Raw genomic sequence first — 21586 nt, 5'->3', positions numbered from 1 at the left:
CTTCATCTCGCTTAGAGTATTTTGTTTTGCTTTCCTTTCAGTAAATTAATACATTTTTTTAATAATATTTTCTTTTCAATATGCTTGCACTCCCCATTTATTGTTATCATGCACCCCTAGGGGTCGCGCCCCACAGGTTGGGAAACACTGGTTTAAGGCAATGACACAGCTGTTCATTTTTTTTTTTTAACAATCCAATGAGACTTTTAAAGATTTTTCCCTGGCCAACATTAGCAAAACCTTCTACATTTTTTAGGTGTACTGCTGGTAATCTATTTGCAGTAAGTATAAGAGACTAACAAGCCCCTACTCCGAATTCACTTGATATTAATGACTTAACTTTACTTTAAAATAATCAAAAGGACTTAGAGGAAAATATATTTGTTCTGTACATAGGCAAATCATTTTTTTTGTATAGAAAAAAAAAGTTTTTTATAAGTTATTTTAATTTATTTCTGTAAAATCAATAAATTTAACTGCTATTTAAATTTAAATAAGGGTTTGTCTTCATATACTTAGTATATTTATGGGTAAGTATAATCATCCGATTCTACTTTGATATACTCATGTATCATATTTATCGCAAATAACGCCATTCGCCGATAAGAATTAATGAAAATAAAATTAACATAGTTAAAAACGAAATATTTCAAATCCTGTTATTGTTAAATTAATCGATCGGTCGATATTACCTTTGAAATTTGCGCACAGTCGACTTTTCTACTTTGACATAAAACTCGTGTTTGACGCTGTTTAGTTACATTAATATTTAAGTTATAATTTATATAGTGTGTGAATGTTTAATTTTAATGTGTAAATGGTTAAGACAAGAAAAAGCTTCACCACTTCTTGAACACTAACATTTTCCATAGATTTTATTATTTAGTTCGTATTCATTCTTATCGTTAATATTAAAATGGATCCCTGTTACATGGTTCAGGATATGAAGAGTTTAAAGGTTAGATTATTATATCTCAAATTCAAAGTTTATGTAATTTAAGAGTTATGTTTTATTAATGTAATAAGGTAACACTGTTTTACTTTTAACTAGGGTTAAAAAATTGTTGTATGGTTAATTATTCTTTTAACGATTGTTTTCTTAACTTCAAAATGTGTGAACCCAACATGTGATTAGTTAGATGAAATCTTTCTCACTACTTTTACAAAAAAAAAAGTGTGGCTTTTTTCGTGGGTAAACAGCAAGCTAGATTGTTATCTACAAACAAACTGCATAATTTATTTTTTTTTAAATCCAATTTTTTTTATATACCGTTTTATTTGGTCATTTAAAAAAAATCCAATTTTTTTTTTAAATGACCAAATAAAAGGGTATATAAATAATTCCACTAAAACAAGCAACCAAGATAGGTGCAGAAATCCATCTCATTGAAGAAAATATCAAAAAAGATATAAATTAAAAAACTTATTTAAAATAAATATGTAGTAGTGTATATTCAATTAGTGATAGGGGAGGAAGTTTAAATTTCCTCCCAAATCAGAAATAAAACTATTGCAAGATATGTTTCAATTCTGACATAAGCTGATTTGAATTTTATCTTGAAATGCCGTAAATTTATGATAAAATGGGAAGTAAGAGACAAAATGAGTTTCATATTGCCTTCTTTACAGTATTAAATATATGTACATAAATCAGTATGCTAAGCCAACTGAAGTTTCCAGTGTCATTCAGCTTGCTGAATTACAGACAATCTTAATAATTTAAAATGTAATTCTTTGCTTTTGCCGAAAACTTTTTGTTTCCTGTAATAATACTCTTTATGGATTAGTTTTCTATTTTAGGGGAAGGGTGTGGTAGCAACTCGTTTAATAAAAGAAGAAAGTGTAATTTTTGAAGAAACACCTTTGGTTTGCTGTCAGTTTAGCTGGAATTCTTCTTGTGGATATAAAGCATGTGACCACTGTTTGAGGTAGGTTATCATTATATATATATATATATATATATATATATATATATATATACAATAATATTATATTAATAATTATATTATGTATGTAATAATAATATATATATTATATTATTATACTATTTTATATGTATAAAATTATAATAATTTTTATATTATTATATTGTATTATATTATTCTCACATTTATATAAATACATAATATAATATGTATATATATATATATATATATACACACACACACACGCACACATAAAATATTGGTTTTAAATGGAATACTAGCCTATAAATATGCTTTAATTGTAGCATATTACAGATCAATTCCAATCCTATTCAATTTAAGAGATGAACTGATTTACTATACTGTATTCAGTTAGCTTATAGAATGAAAAATAAACAAATGTTGTGTTTTTGTGAGTGAGTTAGTCATAATTCTGCTAAATTATGTCCTGTGTATCAGTGCCGATTCACAATACAACAACAACAATACCAATACTATAATCATTATCCATATGTTAGACACTGTTAATTTCAAAACACAATAAAATAAATACCACCAAGCCAATTTTTATTTTATTTGTACCAAATTACTTGCCATTCAAAGGATCTTTCAGTGACATGTCACATGCTATATCATCTCATTTAAAAGAAATAAGTTTTCAACCCTTGAAAATTTAGAAAATATTTAAGAACAAAATTTTGTGCTGATAATTTAAAAAATAATTTTCAGTTTTATTGCACAGGTTATGATTATTTCAAATGATTTAAGAAGTAATATCATGTAATTTTATAGTTATTTTTGTTGGACTGAAATTTAAAAATAGTAGCATCCCAAATGGTTTTCTGCACCTGCCAAGTGCAGGTGGTCGGATTTTAATTTTCTTTTACCAAAATTCATTATTTTTTCAGGTTGTGAATTAATGTATCTAATTGTTACCATTGCCATTTAATATTTTTAAGTTAGGGTAGGTGTAGCGGAGAGGGTGGGTTCCACCCCTTTGAAAATGATTTTAAAAAAGTTACTCCCTCCCGAGAATGATACACATGCCTGCAAGCAGAAATACGATGGGACAGATAACTATTGAATAATAAATGTGGTAACTTTTCAAATGATCACTTGGTATAATGTAACAGTAACAAATATGTAAAGAAATTAAATCAGTACATAAGAAAAACACTACTTAGAAGATGATAATTATAATTATTTAGATTATGGATAATGGGAGGTGACATTACAGTTCATATTATTACTTGTACAACAAAAATGATGAAAATTCAGTATTTTGAATAAGCTTTTTAATTAGTATTTTTTTTAACTTTTATTTTTTTAATAAAAAGATTAAAGATTTTCAACAGAGTTATGTGGGCATTATAAAAGAAAATATTTTATTTAAATAAATAACTAAATAAAATTATGATCTATGCTTTTCTCTATAGCAGAGTAGTAGCACCTCTGCCTTTCTTCCTGAAGTTCTAGGTTTACGTTAGATTAAGCATGTCATTTTTCATACTCTTAAAAATATTATTTACAATACAACACAGTAGCTGTTACTGGAAATTAGTCTGTTATTGCTGATGAATAAATAAACAAATTAATAATAAGCCTCTTTCTCTTGCAGCAAAGTGTCATGCTTAAAACATGATTACATAAAAATAATTATGTTATATGATTTTATAGATATAGATCTTATTATTTTTTTTAGGACTTTTTCTTTTCTTTCACTTTTTACACGACTGTCAAAAAGGAGTGTAATGTATTTAGGGTGTATGTATGTTTATTGCACCGTAGCAGCTCAACGGCTAAAGCAATTGTCACCAGCATGCTCTATAATTATCCTGTATTAAAGAGCAATGTTATTTTTGGCAGTTGTGTTTTTAAATTTTAATATTTATATCTTGTTTGAATTACACAATAAAACTGCCTTCTTATTTTTGGTGAATCTATAAATGCCATTCATCTGCACTGTATGTAATACTCAGGCAAATAATAACCCATTAAGCAATACAAAGTAAAGTATTTCATTAAATCTTAGTTTACACTGAAATTTTATTATATCTGTCTAACCAAATTACTGTTGAGGTATGAACCTATGAATTCCACTTGATTGGACAGATATGAACAAAAACTCCGAGTTCCATGTATGTATCATGGTTAAGTGTTTGATTTTTCTAGTTTGACTGTTTTATCTCTCAAAATCGATTCTTCTGCAATGTTGTAAGGGAACCTTTATCACCGCCAGAAATTTCTTGCCAAGAGGCTGGTATATTTATATATGGTAAGAAGCTAGTTAGTAAGTCTTGAGGTACTACACTCTCAGCTGCTGGAAAATTTTGGTACACAATACTGATTTTATTTTTTGTAATAAAAGCAATAACTTTTGTTAAGTAGCAGACATCATGATTTGTTGGCAGGTTTTATCGATGTATAGTAAATCTACATTCATTGCAGAATGTTTTAAGTGCAGTTGTAATTTTTTGGAGACAATACATATTTTACAGCTTTTTTTTCATAAAGAAAGAAAAGCATTAAAAGAGAAAGACAAACTAGAACTTCAATTAACTTATAATTTCTGTTACCTTTTTTCTTTTAAGTGGTCTTGACTGCTGTGGCCACCCACTAGTAAATGCTAACAAGAGTTGTGTTGAAATGTTGTTTTATTTTGTGATCTCTTGAAATCAATTTATTAAATGTGGTTTCAACTGTTTTATCCCTACTTCATTCCTTTTTAATTTTTAGGATGCTATTCCTGGAGATGTTAAGGTTTTGTACAACCATTTGATTGTAAAGGAATGCAGTTCTGTCATATTCATAGGTCATATTATTGACAGACTTCATTAGTTATACAGTATCTTGTCATTAGAGTAAATTTAAATATTATTGTAACAGACTATTTTATGAAACATTATTGTTAAATTTCATCTTTCGTTGACTAATTGTAAAACATGATCATTATAGCATGAACTAAGTTTACAGAATATTGAATCTTTTTCATTACAATAAAAAGGTATCTTCTGTTTGACCTGATATTTTATTGTAATGCTATCTGAAAACAGTTTCATGTGGTAAACATATTGTAAATTTATTTGAGTGATTGTTTATATCTTCTTTTTTCAGTTTATTATCTTTGAAAATGTAGGTAAATATGTTCTGTTAATTATTTTCTTTGTCTTAATTTATGTTTAAAATTATCATGATGTTTTTTTAATCTTTTCAGGCCACTTGAAACAGCAGAAGAAAATGCTAGACGTTTAGCTGGTTCAAATGATTTAGTGTTGCCATATCCTGAATGTTGTCCAACTAATAAATCTGAGCATGCTATTTGTCCTTCTTGTAATGTAAGTCATGTAAATCATACAGTAATAAACAGGTTTTGTAGTTTTTTATGTTCGTGTTTTCGTGCAAAATATAGTTTGTTATTTTATCTGTCTCATGGTATGTATCTATGTATGTTTGGTATTGTTTTATATTTTATATAAAACAATGGATATTCTCTGTTGAGAACTGATAATAATCAATTACAATTTTATAATTAGTTTTTTCTTTTCATACATCTATGAATGTTGGCTGTAGTTTTGTCTAATTTTACACAACCTCTATATCACAGTACTTCCTAATCTTTTGTTAATAACTTCAGTTTTTTACCTGTTAACTTTTTTTATAATAATGATTTCATTTATCCTTACTGTTAAATAAAATAGCGTAATGTTCATCATAAAAGCTAATTTTATTGTGCCAAAAGTAGTTAAAAAGAAAAAATGCTCAAGAACTGTTCACAAACACACTAAAAAAAAACCTAAAATCTTGTATTTTTATTCATTTAACCTAGTTTAATGTTAGTATTATTTTAGGTTACTGTTAGTACATATAGTATAACTTATTGAAAGTATAAAAAAGGAGATAATCATTTTTTTATATACTTTTACCATATGTGATGTTTTATTAATGATTCATTTTATTTCTTTTTAGATTCAGTACTGCAGTGATAAGTGTAAAAATGTTGCGTGGCAGCAATATCATAAAAGCCTTTGTCATACTTCAGATTCAGTTCATCCTCTGAATGAATTAAATGAAATATGGAAGTAAGTTGAAGCATATTTGTGTTGGTGTAAAATATGCCTTTCTTGTTAAAAAAAGGCATTATAATTTGATTTTATGCAGTTTACCTTTAAAAACATAAGGATGGTTGCAAAAGTGTTTTAGATGAAGCCTATGTTGAACTCTAGGTTTCTATTACCTATGGTGTATTTCCTTTGCTAACTGTTTATTAAATGTACCAAAGTATGAATTAACCACAGAAATTTATCTCAAACAATATTTTATTACTCACATAAAGTATGTCTATGCACATTCTTAAAGATTTTGTTTGATATATCTGACCACACAACATTAAAATTCATTCAATTAAATTGCTGATGAAGTTTTTAATTTATTGGCAGTATATTTCTTATAACCTCAAAAACCAATGTATTCTTTCACTCCCTTGTAATATCAAACGGAATTTAAAATTTGTATTTATTTTGTCAAGGGTACATATAAAGATTCTGTAAATAATGGTATATAGTTGAAAAAAGAAACAATGTTATGAGGGTTCTAAAGAGACCTCCAATATTAATAAATTAAGTGGTAGCATTTGTATATACATACTTCAATAGAAAATAGATTAGGTGAGAACACAAAGGGCTCACTCAAATTCAGGTGAAGTAAAATTCAAACAGTAGTTTACATCTTATAAAATTTAAACAAAGCAGTTTATTTTGGCCCCAATGTTCTAAGTATCTTTGTAGTGGAAATAAACATTTTTTAAATTTCTAAAAATTCTGAGTGGTTTGCACTAGAAGACCTGAAACTTTATTAATGTAATCAAAAAGTATGTGAGATTATCTAGACATGATCAATTTTTTATTTATTTAGAATGTTATGGTTTCATACTATCTGTGTATCTGGAGGTTAAAAATCTTCTAATACTTAACTTACTTAAGTCTTCAAGCTATTTTTTAACCTATTATATACAAATAAATTAAGAAAATAGCAAGTTTTATAACAAGGCTTGCATCAAATTTTTTTAAAATTCAGCGATTGAAAATGTATTTCTAAAGTCAGTTCTAAATTTTTATTGAACTCAATAGTGATGTATAATTAAAGATAATACACAGATAAAAATGTGTAGTTCATAGTAACACTTTCACTATTTTCCAAGTAACAAGTATCAGTCAACCGGCTTCATGAGTGGAGGAATGTGCTTGCTGCATGGATTTTAAATATATTTCAACTTGCAGGTTACCATTCATCTTCCCCAGCTATTAAAAGTAATGTTCCACTGTAATATTTGATTTATGTAGATTTACAATTAAATTAAATATTTTTGTCATTAAATGAAAAGTAGTGAATGTTTCTGGTCTTTGTTTGTTCTGTACTTCGTGTTACTTGCAATTAAAAATATTTTTTCCTGTAATTAGTTGCTCACCCCAGATTTATTCAGTAAATTTTATAAAATAATTAAATTTTAATAAAGTGTGCTTAAATCGCATTTATGAAGTTCTGATATATGCATATAAGTAACTGTGTTTCTATTATAATAATTGCATATTGATAGATTACAAGTAAATAGCAAACCCATTATTACAGTGACTTTTATGTTGTCATATAAGTCTCCACTTATCGTATGCTATATTATTTTTAATTCAGGGCTGTAAAACAGCTGGTTCTCTTGTCCATGTAGTAAGTAAACTGATAGCTTATTACATGTGTGGTTTATCTGGTGGCAAGGGTTAGTTGTTAATCGTAATCTAAAAACAGAATTACTGATTGAGAGAACTGTACAGTATTGCTGTTAGCATTACATAATAGGCCTGGCCTGGTTTCAGATTAGCTAATTCACATGTGGAAAGGCAAGTGCTGAGTACTATTTCAATATACGTATTACAGTAAACATTTATTTTGTTATGACATTTAGTTTTTTATATGAATGATATTAAAAAAGAATGTTTATTCAGAGAATTGTTTTAATTGCTGTTATTACTGTTTGTTAGCTTTTATTTAACATATTAATATGTTATTTATATTTTAAGTATTGCAATTATTTATTTTATTTTTTTTTTACAGGCAGATACATTATCCTCCTGAGTCGACTACTATCATGCTTTTAGCTCGAATTGTTGCTCTTGTTGAACAAGCTGATGACAAGCAGTCAGTTTTAAATACTTTTAGTGAGGTGTTTATTTTTATTTCATTTTTTATTTATGAATTGTTTTTAAATTAAGATATTAACATTAATGCATTTTTATAATTAAGTAACTAAGTGGTTTTTATTGTTTTCCCAAGATTAAGATTTCATATTTATTAATTAGTACTGAGAGATATTTCCTGTCATCTCAATGAAATATTACTTCTACAGTTTTCTGATGAAAGACTGTAAATGTCTTATTAGAATAAGTTATTTTCATAGAATATATTTTTGTATATGGATCTAACTTTTCATGTAACTATATAATAGATCCTGTATTTCAACATATTTGCGTCTTGTACGCTTTATATCTTTTCCATTCTTTTCCTAATAGATTAGTAAGAATTCTTGTTCAGTTTCCATGGAACATTATGGATCCCTATTCCCCAGTGAATACATACATAAATAAATCATCTCCCTGATAAATAATTGTTTTTATATTTATTAACTACATAATTTTTTGTGATAATTTGTTATTGTTTTTGTTAACAGTTTTGTCATGGTACATTGTCTCAAGATGAAAATGTAGCTGCTCAGCAGTTGATGGGTCTGTATCGTAATCAAATTGAATTACTGAGAAGTGTTTTTGCTAGAGCTGTACCTAATTCAGATGTGTCACAACAGGTAACTATTTCATTTAGTATTTGTAAATTTATAACTGTAATATCATCATCATCATTTCAGCCATTGTCAATCCACTGCAGGATGAAGGCCTCTTTAGCACATTTCCAACTAATATGGTCTTGTGCAATCTTCTGCCAGTTCAGTCCAATGTACTTATATCAATCTGAGTCTTTCTTCTTTTTCATGGGCATTTAACATCTAGCAGTATCCATTCAAGTGGTTATTTAGTCCGTCTGCAGTCAGTTCTTCTTGCTACATGGCCTGCCCACCGCCATTTTAATTCTTTAACTTTCATGATATCATGTACTTTGATCTGTTCTCTGATCCATTTACCGATCTTCACATCCTGTTTGGTAACTCCAACCATATATCATTCTATATTTCTTTGTGCTACCAGCAGCTTCTGTAATGATTGAACGGTTAATGTCCAAATTTCGCTTCCATAAGTAAGGACTGGCAGGATGCATTGATCAAAAACTTTGTTTTTAAGGCAAAAGGGGAGTTTGTTCTTGAAAACAATGTTTACTCTCCCGAATACCTTCCACTCTTAACTCTTCACCTGCTGTATCACCTCTCTTCTGTTCACCTTCTTTGTATCACCCTCAGTTGACATCTGTTGCTAAGATATGTGTAATTATCTGCCTGCCTATTTGAGTTCTCCACACAAAGATCTTGCTTTCTTTGGCAAAATTGTTAAACATGACCTTGCTCTTTTTAAGGTTCATCCATAGACTATAGGGTTTTCCAGCCACTTGCAGTTGTATGTATCTTTGAAGTTCTTCTGGTTCTTGTGAGAAGAGAACTAATCATCTGCAAATTTCAGGTGGTTTAGATAAGCGTCATTTATTCATATGCCCTCCTCTTCCCGTTCCAGCTTTCTGAATACCTCCTTGAGGCCGGCTGAGAAAAGCACGGTTGATATAGAGTCGCCTTGTCATTTACCTTTTTGTACATTTATCTCTACTTTATGTTTGTTGACATAGATGGTAGTTTTTGCTTCTTCGTATATCGATTGTAGCAAATTTATGTAGACTGTGTTTTATCTGGTTATTATAGCTTGTGTTTATACTGAATCAAATGCTTTTTCGTAGTCAATAAAAAGAATACATAGAGACATGATATACTCATGTCTCTTATGACTTGCTGAACAACCTGGATTGATCCATTGTAGATTCTGAAGCCTGCCTGCTCCTTTGGTATTTATTCATTCAGTGTTAGCATTCTTTTTACTGTTATCATGATGAAAACCTAGTTGATAACAGAGAGGAAGCTTGTTATATTTCTTCAAGTAACTGAAGAATTATTGCCCAACAAGCTTCCTCTCTGTTATCTTCCTCTGTTACCTTCCTTTCTTATGCAGAAGAATCACTTCATCAGTTTTCCATGCATTCAGAATCTTTTGGTTTTTGAGGCACCTTGTGTACAGTTTTGCTAGTGCTGAGTGCGATGTTTTACCACCAGCTTTCAGCATCTCGGCAGTAATATTATCTATTCCTGAAGCTTTCCCATTTTTCATTCATTATATAGCCTGTGTTACTTATACGAAAACATATGGATTCATATTAATAAGGTTTAAGTATTAATTTAAATTATTCTGTAAAATTTAAAATATACATCTGAATAATAATTAGTTATGAATAAAAAAATTGAAATTTTTGCAATTTATTATTTAAAATTAATTAAATTTTTTTTTCATAGTGATAGTTCCATACATAATTTAACTCCTTCACATGTCATATGTGTTCTCTTTTTTATAATCACCGATTCATTTATTAGTATTAGTATGATATTAGTTATTGATAATGTTATAATTTTAGAAGTTGTTTAATTGTAAATATTTATTTTATAAGTATACAACTAAAAACATTCGCAGGACTAATATGTAAACAGGAACTTTGGAGGTATAATTTGTGTGGAGTAAAATTTTGTGGTTAATATATTTTTCAATATAGTCTCCTGCCAGTGCAGTCTTCTTATTGCAGCACTCAGAAATTTTTACAGAATAGGTGTAGATGTTTGATTACATGTTGATCTACCCTTGCATATCACCTATAATTACATTTATGTCAAATTTCTTCCCTCCTAAAAATTCCTTAAGTTTCCCAGACTGTTTAATAGTCCAGTAATAATAAATTTGAACTACATGGAAAGCTGCATAGCAGATCCCCCATAAGCTCTTATAGATTTTCAATAGCTAAAGTGGCAGTGTGAGAATGAATAGTATCACAGGTGAAACATATAGTAGACTGTATGGCTCTAGAAACAAATTTTGTTTTTTATTTCATTTTTTACAAAAATAACATAGTACTGAAGAGTGACAGTTTTTTCTCTATGAGAAAGCCAAAAGTAGAGAATTCTACACAATTTTTTGAATAAGTGTTTCAACTTTAGCCTGTATTTATTAACTTTGGTTCTTGATGGAGCATATAATTCATCTTCAGCCATCTGTAAATGACTGTCATCATTCATATGCTTTGAACCAAGAGAAATGTTCATTATAGACTGATTTTTAAGTCTTATTAAATATGAAGTGGAATGTACTCTGTCATTTGTAAAATATAGTTTACTAATCATTTGCTTTATAACACTACCATCTGCAAATATATATCAATTACAACTGATAGAAAGGAGAGAAAAAGCGACCTAAACTACTGATGACAATTTTAGACCTGCAGGTTTTCGTTCTACCAGTACATCTACGAGCAGAGAATGAAAATCTATATTATAACTTCCCTTGTAAATAGATTGTAAGGTAATTATTTTTTCAAATTTTTTTATTAAAAAACAATTCCAGTAATTAATTGCGTTTAATTCAATCTATAAATTTTTACGTGTTTCGTGATTTGTAAGAGGATGGTAGATTGATTGCAGAGAATAATAGAAGTCATGGATTGAATCAGCAACATATTAAGTTAGGTTTACACTTTTCTCTTTATTGTGATAAAAATTTTATTTATTGGTGTGTAAGTTAAATTATTTAAATGAATCTTTCCTTGGGGGTGGCTTTTGATATCGTGTAGGAAATAAATCTTTTGCTTCGTGCGTTTGAGCCCCAAAACAAAATTGTTTATGAGTATACTGCTACCATTCTGGTTAAAGATGTCCTATTTCCCAAAGGATCATACCTCCTGCAAAAAGTGTGTACCTCTCCCATGTTTTTCTTGTTGCAGGGGGGTAGGCACAGCATTTCTTGCAGGAGGCATTAAAAATTTCTTTAGGTCTTAGTTTCCACGGATCCGGCCTCCGTGGTGCAAATGGTAGCATGTCGGCCTTTCATCTGGAGCTCCCAGGTTGGAATTTCGGTCAGGTGTTGCATTTTTACACACACTACAAATCACTCATCTTATCCTCTGCCTCTGAAGCAATGCCTTAAGGTGGAAAAAAAAAGTTCTATTTCTTTTATTTTTCACTCTCTCTGTGGAAATAGCCCTTTTTTTCATTCTTTCCTTTCTTTTATTCCCTCTTACCCAAAAGTTCTTGGATCCAAGACAAAGATGCAGGGGGGTCCTAAAATTATTGTGCCCGTTAGAGTTTTGTGTTTCATTGGCGATAGCTATGCTTATGGACCTTAGTTGAGATTTTTTTCCTATTCAGTTTGGTTCTACAAAAAGGCCACCTTTTGGCTGAGATGCGTATCGAGTAAAGCTGAGCTTCATAATCCCTGTGTTAAAAATATTTATGTAACAATTGAGTAAACTTGTTCTGAAAAGTTCTATTAAACTCTTTTAATTTTATAATTAATGGTAAGAAACCAATGTTTAATATAATTTTAATATTGGCTGTTGCCTCTGAGTTGAATGTTTCCAGCAATTGTATAGTGATAAGAATAGAATGTTGCACCACATTATAATAGAGTAGTTTTCACAGAATATGGGCGGTATCATTTAAAACAATACTGAAATATTTTTCCTTTGCTTCCAATAAATCTGCCTAGCTGGTTGTTGAAATCACTATCACTACTCTGACTTATAGTAGAATTATTTGCACTTCCATTTTACAGATTTTAGTTATACCTTACAAGACCCTTGTATTTTAAAGCCTTTAATATTGTTTTACTAAATTTTAATTTCCTCATTCTAAGATTTTAATTGATATGAATCTTTTTTATTGTTGTTACGTTTCTTTTGATTTTATAGTATTTAAATATATTTTATACAATTCTGGCGTATTTTGATAAACAGGAAATTATTACCTCTCTAATGCTCTTGTTGATCATTGTTATTTTACTGAGAATCAATTTTTATTTATAAGTTTCTAAACATTAATACATTTGTTAGTGATCATTATTGCATTTAATGAATTATATACTTTCAGTGGTTCACTTTGGAAGGATTCTCTTCTTTATGGGCATTAGTAGGTGCAAATGGACAGGGTGTTGGCACAAGTGTTTTCAGCCAATGGGTTTCAAATGTTGGCAACCTTACATTACCTTCAGAAGAGAAAAATTCTGTGGATGAACTTATATCTAAAATTTATGATCAGATGGAAGAACGTATGTATAAAATGTATATTCGAATATATATTTAAAGAGATGTATTTATTATCATGTTGATCTATGAAACTATGGAGTATTCTGTAAAATGTTTAATAATTGTTTGTTAGTTCTTTTTTCTTATATAAAGGAGACTGTCAGTGTAAGGTTCAGGTTTTTCAATTCCAGAAACTGAAAAATAATTTTCTCCAATATAAAATGCTACAAAAATCAATCCAGTATTAACTGCTGATTTATCTATTAAATAAAAGCTAATATTTGATAAATTATGACCTCATTTACCTAAGGGTTTCTTAATTCTTTAACCTTTTTTATTTGTTAAATTCTATTAAGTATTAACTATTTTATATTGATAACAGAGTTTATTTAATGTTTGAAATTAAATTACATTTACCTCTACAATTTTAATTTATGTTTTTAATTTAATTTCATATAAAATCTTCTTATTACCCATGATTGAATGGAGACAGTGTATTTGTTTGGGGTAAAAGGTTTCGTGTTTGTATGTGTATGTCTGTTACTATTTTCCTCAAAAACTTCAGGACCAATTTCGATGCGGTTTTTTTTATTACATAGATATCATTTCAGAGCAAGTTCTTAGACATGATTTCCTGTTATAGACCACACCAAGGGGCGCTGCAGTAGATTTGTTTCTCTAAAACTGTTGGGCCAATTTTGATGTGGTTTTATGCATTACATAGGTATCACCTCAGGCAGGTTCTTAGGTTGTAATTTTTAGATTGGTGGTTTATAGTTTTACGGTTATAAGCTGCAGTAGATATGTTTATTTAAAATGACTAAACCTGTCATGGGTTTTTAAAATTTTTAATTTTATGACTTGTGAAATAGGTATTTGTAAAGCATCAAAATGGTAGTAAAAACAAAGCAGTTAAGAGAAAAATCCATTTTATTAATAATTATATTCTGCTGCTAAGTTGAAATTTACTAAAGAAGGGAATTTACTTTACAAGGGATATCTATAAAGTAAAGACCACTGGGAAATTTCTCTCCTAAGGTTAGCGAACCTATGTTGTTCATGGCCATGCTAGTAATGTACACACTGCATTGTTGTCTGTGAGGTATCTTTGATTACATGTGAGTTCTTACGTTCTAAAATGAATAGGAAAATCGATATTGCCGCCAACTGTGAAGTATGTGGAGTCATATGTTTTTTAAACCATCAAAACATTAAGCCAACTGAAATTCATTGGTTAGTTGCTGTATACGGTCATAATATAATGAATGAAAGAAATGGTGAAACAGAATTAATGTGCATGATGAAGAACGTTTGAGAAGGCCCTCGATAATCACTGAGGACTTGTTGAAATGCGTAGATGATGAAATCAGAAAAGATTATCACTCAACAATTTCCAACCTGGCCCTTCTTTTTCCTGGTGTATCAAGAGCTGTTATCGACCGATAACAGCCTAAATGGTCATGAACAATGCGACCATTTAGGCTTCAGAAAGATTTGTGCATGTTGTGTGCACATCTTAACAGAATGTCATAAAAAAATCCAAATGGGATCCGCTTTGGAATATTTGATGCGCTATATAGAAAAAGGTAATGAGTATTAATGTTTCATTGTTTAAAATTATGAGAGAGATTGGCAAGTGAAAGACTTGGAGTCTTTCTTTGGAGACTTTAAACATGTTACAAACCTTTGAAGGTTTTACAATTTTTTCTTTATAATTTTCATTACACAATATATGTATATCAGAAAATCTACTTGCATGCAGATTTTTAATTTTGGTTATTATTTATATAATTATATATTTTCGTTTACAGTACAAATCTTATAAATAGTTAAAATACATTAACATTTTTACTATTTACATATACGAGGGTTGTTTTTTTTTCAAGGTCCAATCGGTCACGAAATTAAAACCACAGTGAAAATAAAAAAAATTTTTACTTGTAACAAGATGTTACATAGTTACGCTGTTTCTCTACATAGTCGCCACTCCGATGTGTTTTCAGCCGCCTGTGTTTTCAGCCATGTTTCTACGCTGGTCTGCAGCTCGATGTCTGTGCCAAAATGTTGTCCTCCTAGCCAGCGTTTCATGTGAGCAAAGAGGTGAAAATCGGATGGAGCCAAGTCCGGGCTGTATGGTGGGTGATCGAACACTTCCCAACGAAAATGCTGCTGGAGCTTCTTTGTTACAGCTGCAGTGTGTAGCCGAGCATTAATGAAAGACATGGAGAAAGACAATGATCACAACATTCCTCTCCGCTTATTCTGAATTGCCCTTCGTAGACGTTGAAGAGTCACTCAGTATGAGGCTGCAGTGATGGTCGTGCCACGTTCCATGAATTCCACCAAGAGAACTCCATTCTGGTCCCAGAACACAGTAGCCATACACTTTCTGTTGAAGGTTCGCTTGAACTTCTTTGGTTTACTGGGAGAATGAGAATGCATCCACTGTTTGGATTGTTCTTTTGTCTCTTCAGTTTCAAAATGAACCCATGTCTCATCCCCTGTGACAATTTTGTTCAAAAAATCTTCTCCTTCATTGTGGTAGCACTGGAGAAACGTTAGGGAGGCGTTCATTCTCATTGTTTTGTGATCGTTGGACAGCATCTTGGGAACCCATCTCGCACACAGTTTGCGATACTGAAGTCCTCTCTAACAATGATGTAGAGAGCTGACCTTGAAATTTCAGGAAACGGATCGCTCAATACAGAAATTGTGAACTGACAATTTTCTCAAATTGCCTCATCCACTCGCTCAACGAGATCATTGGTTGACACTCGCTTCCTTCCCTGACCGCCTCCATCATGAACATCTGTACGTCCTGCTTTAAAGTTTCTGCACCATTGTCACACTTTGCTGTCACTCATTGAAGTTTCATCGTACAAATTACTTATTCGTCGATGAATTTCAGCTGCATTACACCCCTCAGCCTGAAAAAATCGAATTACCGCATGCACTTCTCACTTGGTGGGAGATGCTATTGTTGTAGACATATTTACGTGCTAGCTGCGTGTTCAGAACTAAACGAAGTGACGTGGCGTGATTGAAGGACATACTAGAGACGCTGCGCAACATACCCGTGCAGCATCTTGCGCGGGTTTTGATTTCATGACCGATCAGACCTTGAACAAAAAATAAACTTCGTGTATATATATATTACTATTATTATTATATGTATAAAAATGTATGTTTGTCCCATATGCGTTCCTATACCATTTATCCGGTTGCAATGAAACTTTGGTGAATTGTTGCGCACATGCCCGTGAAGGTTTCTGAATTAGTTTGGACCCGCTAGGTGGATACATATAAGATATTGAAGTTATTTATATTAAAGATATTTTGAAAAATTGTATTTATGGTTCGATTTGCTCATATTCAGAATAAGTGTTACTTATATGGAAAGAAATGCCTCCGCAAAAAATGTATCTGCTAGATGGCGCTGGGGTTGAGATATTTGGAAAAATTGCATGGACCGATTTGGCTCATATTCAGAATATATATTGGTTACATGAAAAGAAAATTTTTGCAAAAACTATACCCGCTAGATGACACTGGTATCAAGATATTTACAGAACAAACAAATATACAAACAGACTTTCTTCTATATATATATAAAAGACCATGTTTGTTATGTGTGTCTGCTATAGACTAAAAAACTACTGGACCAATTTACATGAGAAAGAGGGAAAAATGGAAAAAGCAAGAAAAGGGAGAATTGAATAGGGGAAATAATGAAAAAAGAAAAGAGGAAAGGGGAAAAAGGGATAAAGTGAAAGGTTAAATTTTGTGAAGTTCTGTATGTTCAGTTTATAATGTTTTATCAAACTTTCAATTGTGTTCATTTAATCTACATATATATATATATATATGTACTCAAATCTAGCAACAGCGAAGCATTGCCAGGTCTGCTATATATATATATATATATATATATTATATAAACAAAATATATAATATGTCTAACAATACTTTTTTCAGATACTGGAATAACATTTTTAAATACTGAAGGTTCAGCTTTATATGCTTTACAAAGATGTGTAAATCACAGTTGTGAGCCAAATGCTAAAATCACCTTTCCATATGGTAATTCCACATTACAATTAGTAGCAACGAAAGATATATTGCCTGGCGATGAGATATGCATTTCATATTTGGACGAATGTGCTCTTGAAAGGAGCAGGCATTCAAGACAGAAGATATTAAGGTAAATTAGTTTACTATAGTGGTCACCATAAAATATAGTGCTTGTGTTTAATCATTGTATCTCAGTTAAAAATAATCAAACAATAAAAATGAAGGAAATTGAATTATTTTTGCGCTAACTGGATTCGGCCGATTGTATTTACCATCATTCATTTGAAAATTAGGGGCACGAAAAGCAGAAAACTCGCAATTTTTTTACACTTTTTAAAGAACGTTAACTTTGAATTACTATAAAATCAAAGCCAAGATAAAAATGTTCTACTTTTGGAGGTAGAATAAACAAACGTTTCTCTATAATTATAATTAAAATTTAGCCCAAAATTACTATTATTTATTGGATACAGGGTGTTTTCAAGTAAAACAATCACATTTTGGTTAACATTAGTTGTAGAAAACATAAATTTTCGCAATATCAGGCATTCATTTTGTAGAGTTTAAATTAATATAAATTTACTTTTTATGGTGAGCATCATAAAAAGTGAATTGTGGTGAGCATCTATTTAAAAGCGTGGCAATATATGATGCACTGAAGAAGCTGTCTCAGCAAGTGGTACAGACTCAACTATGTAATACCTTCTGTTTGTGTTCTTTTTATGAATCCTTTACACCACTACATCTGTTAATTAACTATATTATGCATAAATAAATAAATTGATACAGTTGTGTTCATTTCAAGTCTTGCATGAAATAGAAAAGGGCCTTACTTTAAATTTATAAAACGCATAAAAAAATGATAAATAACTAATAAAAATAATGAAGTTGTTAGAAACACTGTTGTTTTTAACCATTGTTTTCTTATTTAATTATTATTATTTGAATACTGATATAGGCCTAATAGAATTAAATTTATGCCCCTATTCATGGATAAAGATTGTGCAGTAGCACCTGTTATAGTAATAGGATGGCTCATAACTTTTAAAACTCATGTTATTGTCGCTATATGTTTTATGTTCTTTGTTTTCTCATATTATGATGTCATTGTTTATTAGTATAAATTAATTGCAATGCCAGTCTTCAGTCTGCTGGTTCATTTTTACTACCAGAATAAAATATTAAAAATAAATAATGTATAAGCAGTTACACATTTTTTTAAATTTCAGTGTTATTGTGAATTTTATAATGTTTCTGATATGATTTTAATGACTTTTTGTAATCTGTTATTCTTTTTATACATTTGAGTCTTTGATAGAAATATTGTGAATAGTTGTAAAAGTAAAAATATTTGAAAATAACTTACACCAACATTAATCATAATAGTACTTACAAAAATAATAATTGTAATATTGATGAAGTATAAAGTAATCTGATAAAACTGTGTGAAAGGCACTATTAAAACATGCCCGCATATCACTGGTCTGTATCGCAATGAACAGGATACACGCTCAAATACTAATTGTGACTGTGCTTTTTGAATGATCATATACCTTTCCCACCTCATTTAAAAATTTAATATTAAATACTCTGTTTTAAAGATACATTGTTTCAAGGATTACAATGTGTTTTTCCCCATTAAATATTCATTGAAACTAAAGATAAGATAAGATAAATTAAAATGCTCTGAACGCTTAAATAATAGTAGTTTTGGGCTGAATCTTAATTATAATTATTGAGAAACATTCATTTAATCCACCTCCAAAAATAGAAAATTTTTAACAATCTGTTATGATTTTATAGTAATTCAAAGTTGATGTCTTCAAAATGTGCAAAAAATCTTAAGTTTTACAGTTTTCGTGCTCCTAATTTTCAAATGAATGACTAACTAAAATCAACTGAATCCAGTTGGTGCAAAAATAATTGCAGTTTTTGACAATACCTATTTTTTAATTGTGCAATTGTTTTTTAACTGAGATACAATAGTTTAAACAAGTGCCATCTTTCATGGCAACACTATAAACTAATATACAAACAAAGAATGTTTGTATAGTTTTTACATTATCTCTTTCTTAATATTATTAATAGTTTTATCCGATGTAATATTGTTATACAATTTGAACAAAGATATAAAAACTTAAACTATATACTCTTAATTTATATTTCGGTTACAGTATTCACAATTCTGTTTCATTCAGTTATACTGTATTCATAAAAATGTTGTATTACCTAAATAATAACCTCAGTTATGACTATTTGTTTGTCTGTCATGACCCAAGTTTCAAAAATAAGTAATGGAGTATTGTATTTTCTAATATGATGTAGATCTGTGGTATTACTGTAACATGCAATTCAACTGTAGTCTCTATTGCTTCCTCCATTATTAGTCGTTATGACACTGCTCATCATTACCAGTTCTTTTCCCCTTTATTTCCTAACTTTTTTTAATATATTATTAAATATTATTCTTTATAACATTACTATTATGTTATATACTCAATTTTAACTTTTAACTAGTACATAGGGCAGCAGTATAATTCTAGGGACAAATTAAATTTTTTTCCTTCTTTTTGCCTACAGTGAATCCTTAATTTTTCTATAAAAACATTGGAGCACTGATTCTGATTCCCTTATCTAGATCTAATGATGTTATTCTTAAAACGCATTTAAAGATTGTATGCACTATATATATATAAAAATGGTTAATTATTATGATTGTAAAAGTATTTTTATAGAAAATATTTTGATAATCTTAATGTGAGTGTAGGCATTAACCTGTCATTTATGTGTGTATCATTCAGGTATGAAGAATTAATTAAATTTTTTTCAAATTATTTTAAATAAAATTGAATAATAATAAAAAATGGGGGATTGATTTTACACCATGTGGTGGTGGTGTATTTCATTTGCTAATAACTAATATTACAGACAAAGATATAAAATATTTTATATATAATATATATCATTATATATGTAATATATATAATGATATGTGTATAATGTAAAATGATGGAAACCCTAGATTAATTTCAATAAAATTTTATTTTTAAAATGTTTTTGGTGGTTCATCAGATTTATCCTTTAATAAATTTCACTCCAGGAGGAGAAAGAAAGGGAATAATTAAGAGTATTTTGATAATATATGAAAAATTAACTTCTATTCAGATTCAAAAATGAAATGGAAATTGAGTGTTTTATCAGTGCATTAAAAACAACCAAGCTAAACAAACAAATGTTATTTTTATTTCTAAATCAACTTGTAAATTTATTATGATCCAGGCCATCGTAACAAATGATCTGGGAATGAATAGAGGTGATTAAGCTCAACCTCCTCTACATTAAACATTGTTTTAAATCTTTTACCCCAAAAGTAGATTTTATTTATACCCCTCCAAAACTTGTAACTATGAATAATCTTCTGTACACTTCTGTAAATTAAATAAGGCCCGTTATATCCTCTTTAATGATTCTAGAAATATTGGATGGGATGAGGTTCTGTCTAAGAATATTAAATTGTCTTTTGAAGTTATTGCACCAGTGATTTCACATATAAGTAGATGATTTTGAACATTTTTTTTATTAAAAAAAATGACACTGGTCAAGACAAGAAAGAAATTTTCAATTTATATCCTATTATTAATTCTATAAAAACTATGAGAAAGTAATTGCTATTAGGGTCATTCAGTTCTTATATAATGAGAGGATATTGTGCATACAACACTTAGATTTCAACAAGGATGGAGGATGGAGTAAAGTATGCTTCTAAGCAGTAGATTTATTTCAAATCCATTACTTTTTATAATTTATATAAATGATTTACCATCTTCATTAAATATAATGGAGGATTTAACATTGCATCTGCATTTTTAACTTTCTAATCAGAATTTTTTGTCTTCTATTTATTCCACATAAGTTGCTAAGTTACATGTCACTGTAATCTTAAAAGAATACAGCTTATGCATATCTGTTGGTTGATTTTTATTTATATCACTTTTCCCCCATAAAAATATTGTTAGTTTTGAAATATTTAAAAATATTTTTTCTGATTTTTATTTCAGAGAAAACTATTTTTTCAATTGTTCATGCAATAAATGTATATCCCAATCAGATGCTCCAGATGAGACCAGCAGTGAAGAAGAAGAAGATATGGATGATGATGAAGATGATATGTAAAACTTAATGCAAAAAAAAAACAAAAATAAATATCTAAAAATAAGACTTATGTTGTATTTATTATAGTCAAAAAGACCTTCTTAATAGTGGTACTCATAGCT

At 29.5% G+C, this 21586-nt stretch overlaps 1 protein-coding gene across 2 annotated transcripts; it reads left to right on the top strand.

Annotated features, from left to right (window-relative positions):
- Window positions 1-727: 727 nt before the first annotated feature.
- Window positions 728-21530, top strand: Smyd5 (SET and MYND domain containing, class 5). Of its 2 annotated transcripts, none has more exons than XM_075365403.1 (9): window positions 728-958; window positions 1801-1928; window positions 5140-5260; window positions 5892-6004; window positions 8028-8136; window positions 8641-8772; window positions 13087-13264; window positions 17217-17442; window positions 21421-21530. In XM_075365403.1, the coding sequence occupies exons 1-9, from the start codon at window positions 917-919 to the stop codon at window positions 21431-21433; spliced, it is 1062 nt and encodes a 353-aa protein (XP_075221518.1). In that variant the 5' UTR covers window positions 728-916; the 3' UTR covers window positions 21434-21530. The 2 variants fall into 2 exon arrangements, with proteins under 2 accessions (XP_075221518.1, XP_075221517.1); XM_075365402.1 differs by having other exon boundaries at window positions 729-958; window positions 21371-21530.
- The last annotated feature ends 56 nt before the right edge of the window (window positions 21531-21586 follow it).

The sequence above is a fragment of the Lycorma delicatula genome, chromosome 5 (genome assembly GCF_047948215.1).
Source record: "Lycorma delicatula isolate Av1 chromosome 5, ASM4794821v1, whole genome shotgun sequence".
Taxonomy (NCBI): Eukaryota; Metazoa; Arthropoda; class Insecta; order Hemiptera; family Fulgoridae; genus Lycorma; species Lycorma delicatula.
Note: the sequence above shows the minus strand (reverse complement) of the source record. Positions and strands in the feature narration are given on the sequence as shown.